The following is an 11123-nucleotide window of genomic DNA, read 5'->3' on the forward strand; positions in this document are numbered from 1 at the left end:
AGTTGGGGTTGTAGCCAGCAACATTAGCACCATAGCTGGGGTTGTAGCCAGCAACATTAGCACCATAGTTGGGGTTGTAGCCAGCAACATTAGCACCATAGCTGGGGTTGTAGCCAGCAACATTAGCACCATAGTTGGGGTTGTAGCCAGCAACATTAGCACCATAGTAGGGGTTGTAGCCAGCAACATTAGCACCATAGTTGGGGTTGTAGCCAGCAACATTAGCACCATAGTTGGGGTTGTAGCCAGCAACATTAGCACCATAGTTGGGGTTGTAGCCAGCAACATTAGCACCATAGTTGGGGTTGTAGCCAGCAACATTAGCACCATAGTAGGGGTTGTAGCCAGCAACATTAGCACCATAGTAGGGGTTGTAGCCAGCTACATTAGCACCATAGTAGGGGTTGTAGCCAGCAACATTAGCACCATAGCTGGGGTTGTAGCCAGCAACATTAGCACCATAGCTGTGGTTGTAGCCAGCAACATTAGCACCATAGTTGGGGTTCTAGCCAGCAACATTAGCACCATAGCTGGGGTTGTAGCCATCAACATTAGCACCATAGTTGGGGTTGTAGCCAGCAACATTAGCACCATAGTTGGGGTTGTAGCCAGCAACATTAGCACCATAGTAGGGATTGTAGCCAGCAACATTAGCACCATAGCTGGGGTTGTAGCCAGCAACATTAGCACCATAGTTGGGGGTGTAGCCAGCAACATTAACACCATAGTTGGGGTTGTAGCCAGTAACATTAGCACCATAGTTGGGGTTGTAGCCACAAACATTAGCACCATAGTTGGGGTTGTAGCCAGTAACATTAGCACCATAGTTGGGGTTGTAGCCAGTAACATTAGCACCATAGTTGGGGTTGTAGCCAGTAACATTAGCACCATAGTTGGGGTTGTAGCCAGTAACATTAGCACCATAGTAGAGGTTGTAGCCAGTAACATTAGCACCATAGTAGGGGTTGTAGCCAGTAACATTAGCACCATAGTTGGGGTTGTAGCCAGCAACATTAACACCATAGTTGGGGTTGTAGCCAGTAACATTAGCACCATAGTTGGGGTTGTAGCCAGTAACATCAGCACCATAGTAGGGGTTGTAGCCAGTAACATCAGCACCATAGTTGGGGTTGTAGCCAGTAACATTAGCACCATAGTTGGGGTTGTAGCCAGTAACATCAGCACCATAGTAGGGGTTGTAGCCAGTAACATCAGCACCATAGTAGGGGTTGTAGCCAGTAACATTAGCACCATAGTTGGGGTTGTAGCCAGTAACATTAGCACCATAGTAGAGGTTGTAGCCAGTAACATTAGCACCATAGTAGGGGTTATAGCCAGTAACATTAGCACCATAGTAGAGGTTGTAGCCAGTAACATTAGCACCATAGTAGAGGTTGTAGCCAGTAACATTAGCACCATAGTAGGGGTTGTAGCCAGCTACAACTTTGAGAGCATTTAGCCTATCTTTGCATTTCTTATTTAGTTGTGGTATGGTGGATAAAGTAACGTGAAGAGTTAAAAAAAAGAATTCTGATAATTGCATTATATATAAAAAAAACTGAACGAAGAAAAATTATGCAGATAAGTGGTAATTTATTACTCGATTTTGCGCGCGGAAAAACAGGAAAATAAGGAGGCATTTGTTATGCAGATCAGAGACGGAGGAAGAGGGTGTCCACGGAGGAAGAGGGTGCCACGGAGGAAGAGGGTGTCCACGGAGGAAGAGGGTGCCACGGAGGAAGAGGGTGTCCACGGAGGAAGAGGGTGTCCACGGAGGAAGAGGGTGCCACGGAGGAAGAGGGTGTCCACGGAGGAAGAGGGTGTCCACGGAGGAAGAGGGTGCCACGGAGGAAGAGGGTGTCCACGGAGGAAGAGGGTGTCCACGGAGGAAGAGGGTGTCCACGGAGGAAGAGGGTGCCACGGAGGAAGAGGGTGCCACGGAGGAAGAGGGTGTCCACGGAGGAAGAGGGTGCCACGGAGGAAGAGGGTGCCACGGAGGAAGAGGGTGTCCACGGAGGAAGAGGGTGTCCACGGAGGAAGAGGGTGTCCACGGAGGAAGAGGGTGCCACGGAGGAAGAGGGTGTCCACGGAGGAAGAGGGTGCCACGGAGGAAGAGGGTGTCCACGGAGGAAGAGGGTGTCCACGGAGGAAGAGGGTGCCACGGAGGAAGAGGGTGTCCACGGAGGAAGAGGGTGTCCACGGAGGAAGAGGGTGCCACGGAGGAAGAGGGTGTCCACGGAGGAAGAGGGTGTCCACGGAGGAAGAGGGTGTCCACGGAGGAAGAGGGTGTCCACGGAGGAAGAGGGTGTCCACGGAGGAAGAGGGTGCCACGGAGGAAGAGGGTGCCACGGAGGAAGAGGGTGTCCACGGAGGAAGAGGGTGCCACGGAGGAAGAGGGTGCCACGGAGGAAGAGGGTGTCCACGGAGGAAGAGGGTGTCCACGGAGGAAGAGGGTGTCCACGGAGGAAGAGGGTGCCACGGAGGAAGAGGGTGCCACGGAGGAAGAGGGTGTCCACGGAGGAAGAGGGTGTCCACGGAGGAAGAGGGTGTCCACGGAGGAAGAGGGTGCCACGGAGGAAGAGGGTGCCACGGAGGAAGAGGGTGTCCACGGAGGAAGAGGGTGTCCACGGAGGAAGAGGGTGTCCACGGAGGAAGAGGGTGTCCACGGAGGAAGAGGGTGTCCACGGAGGAAGAGGGTGTCCACGGAGGAAGAGGGTGTCCACGGAGGAAGAGGGTGCCACGGAGGAAGAGGGTGCCACGGAGGAAGAGGGTGCCACGGAGGAAGAGGGTGCCACGGAGGAAGAGGGTGCCACGGAGGAAGAGGGTTCCACGGAGGAAGAGGGTGCCACGGAGGAAGAGGAGCTACCCACAGAAAGAGATGTATTAGAGATAAGTTATGTTAAAGTGGACAGTAACTAACGAGCCCATGCTCACAGGTGATATACAGTACTGTACACAGGGCAAAGAAACTGAAATCAGGGCCGGCGTTAAAAGTTGAAAGCGACAACTAAGAACGTATATGTAGGTTAGATAGTGGATACGGAAAGGGAGTGGAGATCGGTCGTTGTTTGTATCCTGGCGTCGTAGGAGGAGCACCCTACGTGGGGCCAAGACCAGAGGTTTTCTCCCGATAGACGAACTCGATCTGAGCGATAGGGCCGGTGGAGGCGATAGGGGTATGGGCAGCAAAGCTGACTTCGAGTAATTGGCTTCATTTTTCGGCCACGAAGTACTGAACTCTCCGGTTACTACCGTCACGAAAGTTGAACAGGGAAAAATGTGTGAGTGTAGTGTTATGATTACCTTCAGGGAAAGACACGGTGTCTTGAGGTTGGTGAAGGGCTCTTGATCCAAGGAATTAGAGCTGTGATTTTCTTCCTTGGATTAAATATCGCTGTAAGGCCTTTTCCCTTAGTGTTTCCCATGTATATACTACTACTACTAATAATAATAATAATTGTATTACTACTACTGCTGCTGCTACTATTACTGCTGCTACCACTATTACTAACAGTAATAATAATTATAATGTTACTACTACTACTACTACTACTTTTACTACTATTACTACTACCACAATTAATAACAACAGCAAGGAGTTACTGGATCTATGGTAAGAGATGTGTTGGGTGTCAAGAAGTTAATCCTACATTGAACGCGGGTTTGGCTGTTGACAGTTGCATTAAATTAGATCTTATCTTTCCCACTTCATAATATAATAACCATTACTGACTACAGTTGAAGTTATTAATGTAAGCACTGAAAATCACAACCATCCTTCCTGTCCTGCCACGGCACCAGCTGGGCCCTGGGGGGCGCCCTGCTCCTGACGTAGTTTTAGTTGCGTGCCTGGTCAGATCCCTGACGATCATCCTCTGGAATAGGGACTACAGGACTTACGACTGTGTTGGTGACGATCCGTACCTCCTGGGACGCCGCGGTCCAGAGATACGTAAATGCCTCAATACTTAAATATCATAATTTCCGGCATATAAGTCGCGCCTTTTTCCCATAAAAAGAATGGAGAATTACCCCGCGTCTTATATGCTCAAAGTCAGGGTTACGCTTTAGCAGTTTATTAACGTTACATGACAACTGCTTAGAGACGTCGTCTTGTATGTCTTATATGCTCGTGCGCCTTACATGCCGGAAAATACGGTACATAAACTATAATAATAAAGTAATGGAAATCAATTGGTCGTATAAAACTAATTAATCAGATCTACTTATTAGCATTTAAGACACACCCTTGTAAACTAATTAGCAATAGCTGTAGAGTTTGCTGCCAGATAATTTGTTACTTGCTAGCACTGCATTCGTGCTTTTGGTAATTATTATAACCATAATTTTTAAAAGGGTGGACTGTTAAGCCAGCGGAAGGCCTCGGTCAGATGGCCAAAAGCTCCGGCTGTGGGTCATCATATGACCAAGACCCGCTTCAGGAAACACTTACATTGTTTCCTGACAAGCCTTACCTACCCTAACTGCACCCGTGCAAGATCCCGCTCATTATCGTCTGGTAAAACAAGTTATTTTAATCAGAAGTAAGCAACGAAGTGGTTACTTAAAAACGGCCTTTTTGTCCGCATATAAGCGCCATTCTGAGAGACGCTTGATGCTGGAGGCACAAGCAAGAATTAATGTAAAGTCAGAGCAATATTTCTTGGTACACTGCACGTCCTTTGCATTCATGTCATCTAGCATTGAAAGTCAAATGACTCATGTCAAATATGGCAACATTACTGTATCTAGGAATATGTAAGTGACGTGGGACGTTGAAGATGATGCAGCGCTTCATTATCTCCAGATATTATTCATGGTAATGGAAGCGTCTCATTTAAATAACATTAATTTACATAATGTGTTCAGCGTGTGATGTGTAAGTAATGAGGGGGATACTCACTCATCTGTGAGTTTGTTTCCTGACGTGAAGTTGTAAACGTTATAAGTCCTCAGGTGTTCACATCTAAATACCTAAAACTTACAATTATTTTTATTATAATCAACTGAGTTCTTCATAAAAATATTCCAGTGCTTTTTGCGCTGTTCAACTAAAACAAATAAAAAATAGCATCACGAGAGGAAGAGGGATTAAGAGAGACAGAGAGAGAGAGAGAGAGAGAAAGAGAGAGAGAGACAGAGAGAGAGAGAGAATGTGTGTTAGAGTGCGTTAGTTATTCTATCAACTCTTGTATTAACTTTTTACATAGTTCATTTTCTTATCGTCCAGCTAGGAATCTTATTATTCCAGCGTGGACTCTAGTTCTTAAGTCTGGCTTCTTGTTAGGTACAGTTCTCATTCATTCAGTTTTACAGTTCCACAGCTAAAATTTTTCACTGTGTGATCCTTAATTCCTAAACAAACTTCGTAATTTATTTCTCCACTAATAGAATAATTCAAGGGAGACTATCAAGTGAAGCGTAGCTGGTTCATTTCACTTTTTGTAAACTTGCGAATAAAATACAACTAAATAGCTGGAACTGTACTGTTCAGATTAGGCTTCATCCTATCAACGTAAAGTGACTTAGAAATGGCGACAAGGTCCAGTCTCTTCTTTGCTGCTGCCAGAACTGTGAAATAATCGGATGTGAGATGATGACTCACGAAATCGTAATAACGAGATTGCTATGTTGAAGGTTGACATAGCATCTCATATTTGAATAGAGTATTACGCAATATTGGTGGCCTGAATCCCCTCTAAGAAGGTTCAATAATAATAATAATAATAATAATGGTGGCCTGAATCTTCTTGAGCTGCAGTAAGTCATAAGACACGGTACTGCATGGAAGACTGGTCCAAAAACTGGAAACGTTCAAAAGACTGTGATGATACGAGAGAAAGTACGAGGATGAAAACGTGTGTTTAGTAGGACTCCCTAAAGGCCAACATTTCGACCAGTACTTTTTCTGGTACTAGTAAGCGAAATGCTAGAAAAAAAAAATGCCAGGGATCCCTATTCGAAGATAATATGAAATTAAAGTAGATGCTAAAGCTGTAAGTGACTGGAAAAGGTTTCAATGTGACCTAGACAATTTGTAAGGACGGTCTGAGAAATAACTATCAAGGGGGAGGCCTGGTCAAGGACTGGGTCGCGGGGGCGTTGACCTTTGGAATACCCTGCAGTTAGACTCCAGGTAGGGAACCCAAGCAGTCACACGTATTGAGCACTGGACGGCCTTCTCGGGTTTTGCACCTCTTTTCTTGATTATAATGACAATACTTTTATGAAAATGAGAAAAGGTACAGTGAAGGCTGTAAACATCACTCGTGGACAAGATCAAGGGTTGAGTGCAGAGGATCGTAATAAGCAAAGAGAAAGGATTAAAGGGAGACTGAATGCGATAAATGTGATGGCAATTGGGGGATTATAAGATCAAGGGAGACAGGATTATGACGTAAAAATGCATAGAAATATGAACAAGGAGGCACAGATGAAGGCTATATGTATAAACTCCACGACGACCAATGCCATAAATGGTAATATTTAAGATTTTGTATAGATATACCCATATATCTTGAGTGAACACCTCTGGGGACCGGGAGTGGACGCCTCTTGAAATATCTCAGGCTAATTTACAAACACGAAATATTAGGCATTTTTATGGAGAAAATTCATCACTGTTAACAATAGATAATAAATAAGCATATATATTTCTACTGCGGTCTGCTATTTGTGGTTCTCGCAATTGTCCTGGGGAGAAAATTTTATTCATAGAACACAATGGATGCAGCTCCTCAAGAACGTAATGGATTAAGTTCATGAAGAACGCAATGAAAGTAGCTCTTCAAGGACGTAATGGCTACTGCTCTTTTAAGACATGAAGAGTAAAAATTCATCCAAAACACATTAGAAAACGTAGTTCATGTTGAGATGTCATGGGCGGTCATGAAGTGTTTGTCAAAATCAAATGCATAAACTCAGTGTGTCAAAATCAAATGCATAAACTCAATGCATCCGATATTATCGTCACTCACAAGTTACTTAAGGCAGTATTCGTTTAGTTGTATCCTGGTCTGGCAGGAGCGCCGTACGTGGGTCTAGGACCAGCAGCTTCTTGCTGACGGGCAAACTCGATCTGGGCGATGGCGTGGGGTGGGAGAGGATGGGGCGTAGGCAGCAGTGGAGACTCGACGCGGTAACCTGCACCGTCAGCAACGAACTTGAAGACTCCTGGACTACCGTCGGGGAAGGTGAACCTGCAAGAACATGGACGTACAGAGTCTGTTGTCAACAGCACTCAGTGATGGCGTAATAATTTGATATCAGCTATCCATAATGGCAAAAGTTTTATTTAAATTTGTTACTGGCCTATATATTATTGACAAAATGATAATCATCTAGATATTTTATACAATCTCGATGGTTTATGTAGCAGCAATATTAGCCAGATACTCACGACCATCCTCCCTGGGCTGCCACGGCACCAGCTGGGCCATGGGGGGCGCCCTGTTCCTGACGACTGATGCCATCACCAGTCTCGAAGTTGAAGTTATAGTTGCCGGCCTGGTCAGGTCCCTGACGATCATCCTTCAGGATGGGAACTACAGGACCTGAGGGGGCGCTGTAGGAGGGACGTGCAGGTGGACCGTATCCCTGTGGCGCCGCGGCCACTACTGCCACCATGACACACAGGACCAACTTCTGAAAGATATATTTTATAGTAATGGCTAATAAGGGACTTATTACCTCACCTTTTGTATACAGCTCTACAGTCTTCACATGTTCTTGTATGTTACTGATAAAGCAACTGGATGGCGAAATGTCTACAAGTAAAGATATTCAGAAGTTGCACATTATATAATCCTTCATCTTACCTATAATGTATAACATTCATTACAGCTCCTAACTAACCTAATATTTCCCAAGAACCAGCTAAAATGTACATGTGATATATATATATATATATATATATATATATATATATATATATATATATATATATATATATATATATATATATATATATATGTCGTGCCGAATAGGCAGAACTTGCGATCTTGGCTTAAATAGCAACGTTCATCTTGCCATATAAGACAAGTGAAAATTTGTTTATGCAATAATTTCGCCAAAATCATTCTGAACCAAACGAAAAAAATATATTTCACTGTGTTTGTTTAGTATTAAATTATTGTAAACAAATCTAAAATATATTTAGTTGGGTTAGGCTGAAATAAATTGTGCTTGTTATAATAAGGCTAGGTAAGTTTTCTAAGTTCCTTTCGGTGCAAAATTATAAATTTTTACATCAACATTAATGAAAAAAATATATCTTTAAACGTATAAGAGAAAATTTTAGAAAGGACTTAATTTTAAATGAGTTCTTGCTAATTGACCAGTTTTACATATTCGGCACGACATATATATATATATATATATATATATATATATATATATATATATATATATATATATATATATATATATATATATATATATATATATATATATATCACTATAGATCAGTCAGTTCTCCTGCACACCAGCCGCCACGTAGTTTAGGAATGTAAGAAAGTTCCAAATTTTGTCGACAGTTTACAAGTCACAAGTGTAACAGTATACAGATAATTCCTAAACATCTCAGTAAATTATATCTGAGAAATGTTAGGAAATATTTATGACTTGTTGAAAGTAAATGTTAATAAATAATATTCTTGGGGTGTCCTCATAGACATTTGTTGTTCGTAAGTTCCTAATCCTTCGAACTGAAGTTCTCTCTGTCTTCCTTGGATCAAACTGTTATAACACATTACCATACACATTGCCAGATTGTTTGTTACCCCTGCGGCTTTAGTGCTTCCCAATTAATATTTTAATTTGCCTGTAGATGAAATAGTCAATATTGACTAAGTAACCAAACTTTACAAAAATGTATACTTGCGTTACGTATTTAAAAAGATTTTATGCATTATGATCGTTTTATGATCATACAGAAATACTGGCGATTATTTACACTACTAATGTGATTTATCAGTTACTTACTTGAGTTTAATTAGAATGAAAAATGTAAATATATGGAGTATGTGGTATTTTATTAGCGTACGTTGTTTAATTTGTATTAACACATCGGCCGTTTCCTACCTTTGGAAATATAAACACAAATGCAGTATAATGTGATCCTTTATTGACAACGTTTCACCCACACAGTGGGCTTTTTCAAGTCACACACGGATCTACCTGGGGTTGGAAGGTACGAGAGTATTTATAGTCATGTTGAGGTCAGGTGGAGAATGCTGCAGCTGATGATCTACCGGGTGGGGTGATAGAGTCTTGGGTAGCTTGGCAGGGGTATTGGACAAGTTGTGAGTAGACCTTCTGCAGTGTTCTATGTTCTTATGTGGGATAGCGATGAAGAAGTTTCTTGGCGAGTGGTTCAGCTATGTTATAGAAGCCATAGTTCTGGTTGAAATTGTTGGTTATAGAGATAAACGATGATTCCAGGATTCTTCTGTATTGAGTGTTGTCTTCTGTGGCTATAAGTCTTGAGTTTCTGTAGTTAATTAAATGGTTGTGTGAATTGCGATGTTGTACACAGGCATTCCTTGTATCGTCAGTCCTGCTTGCATATTGGTGTTCTGAAATACGTGTTTGGAGGTCTCTTGATGTTTCGCCCACATATAATTTGTTGCAGTCATTACAAGGGATTATGTATACCCCTGCAGAGGATGGAGGCTTGTCCTGTCTACTACTGGTGATGTCCTTGATGGTCGTGGTTGTGGAGGTAGATACTTGGTAGATATTCCAAGTATCTACCTCCACAACCACGACCATCAAGGACATCACCAGTAGTAGACAGGACAAGCCTCCATCCTCTGCAGGGGTATACATAATCCCTTGTAATGACTGCAACAAATTATATGTGGGCGAAACATCAAGAGACCTCCAAACACGTATTTCAGAACACCAATATGCAAGCAGGACTGACGATACAAGGAATGCCTGTGTACAACATCGCAATTCACACAACCATTTAATTAACTACAGAAACTCAAGACTTATAGCCACAGAAGACAACACTCAATACAGAAGAATCCTGGAATCATCGTTTATCTCTATAACCAACAATTTCAACCAGAACTATGGCTTCTATAACATAGCTGAACCACTCGCCAAGAAACTTCTTCATCGCTATCCCACATAAGAACATAGAACACTGCAGAAGGTCTACTCACAACTTGTCCAATACCCCTGCCAAGCTACCCAAGACTCTATCACCCCACCCGGTAGATCATCAGCTGCAGCATTCTCCACCTGACCTCAACATGACTATAAATACTCTCGTACCTTCCAACCCCAGGTAGATCCGTGTGTGACTTGAAAAAGCCCACTGTGTGGGTGAAACGTTGTCAATAAAGGATCACATTATACTGCATTTGTGTTTATATTTCCATTGTGTCGGTATTTTATACCATTTATTTCCATCCTACCTTTGGCAAGACAGTGACGCAGTGAATGATGATGAAAGTGATTATTATTTTTCGGGTCACGTTATTACTGTTATTATTATTATTATTATTATTATTGCTGCCATCTAGAAGCAAATGCTAAGCTTGTATGGTTGATATTGCTGCGGTGTACACGTGAACTGTGCACCTCAGAGTGACCAACCCAGGACCGTCCAGAACAGTAGTTCTTATTGATGGTTGGGTTAGATAAGATTCGTCAGGAAACAGGACAAGTGTTTCCTGACTCGGATCTTTTGGTCATCTGTCAGTTCCGCTGGCTTACCCCTCCACCCTTTTAAAAATTAAGGCTATAATTATAAACGAGATATTCTTACCGAGAACATGTTGCTTGTGATGTCTGGCATTGAGTGTCGTGGTGATGCAGCTGCACCCGTTATATACCTGCTGGCTCCTCCCCTTCCCTCCCTGGCATCATCTAGTTCTCGTCCTCTTCAACTTCTCGTTGCCTTTGACCGTGGAGCGGCAGAGAAGTCGACCATGCTCAGTGTCGCAACACTTCTCTCAGTGTATTAAGGTCACCAGCCAAACTCGTGAAAACAGCAGTGCTCATGCGTACTCTGCAATGTCAATGCTTATTTCCTCTCAATGGTGTTCTTTGTATATATATATTATTGTAACCACGAACGAGTGGTATTGATCAGTAACAACACTGCGCTA

At 43.0% G+C, this 11123-nt stretch overlaps 1 protein-coding gene across 1 annotated transcript; it reads right to left on the reverse strand.

Annotated features, from left to right (window-relative positions):
* Nucleotides 1-6589: 6589 nt before the first annotated feature.
* On the reverse strand, nt 6590-10921 carry LOC128702781 (cuticle protein AM1199-like). Its single transcript, XM_053797208.2, has 3 exons — nt 10781-10921; nt 7400-7644; nt 6590-7199 (listed from the first exon to the last, which is right to left on the reverse strand). Exons 1-3 carry the CDS (start codon nt 10808-10810, stop codon nt 7001-7003), a joined length of 474 nt encoding a protein of 157 aa, XP_053653183.2. The 5' UTR covers nt 10811-10921; the 3' UTR covers nt 6590-7000.
* Between the last annotated feature and the right edge of the window lie 202 nt (nt 10922-11123).

The sequence above is a fragment of the Cherax quadricarinatus genome, chromosome 79 (genome assembly GCF_038502225.1).
Source record: "Cherax quadricarinatus isolate ZL_2023a chromosome 79, ASM3850222v1, whole genome shotgun sequence".
NCBI classification, from domain to species: domain Eukaryota; kingdom Metazoa; phylum Arthropoda; class Malacostraca; order Decapoda; family Parastacidae; genus Cherax; species Cherax quadricarinatus.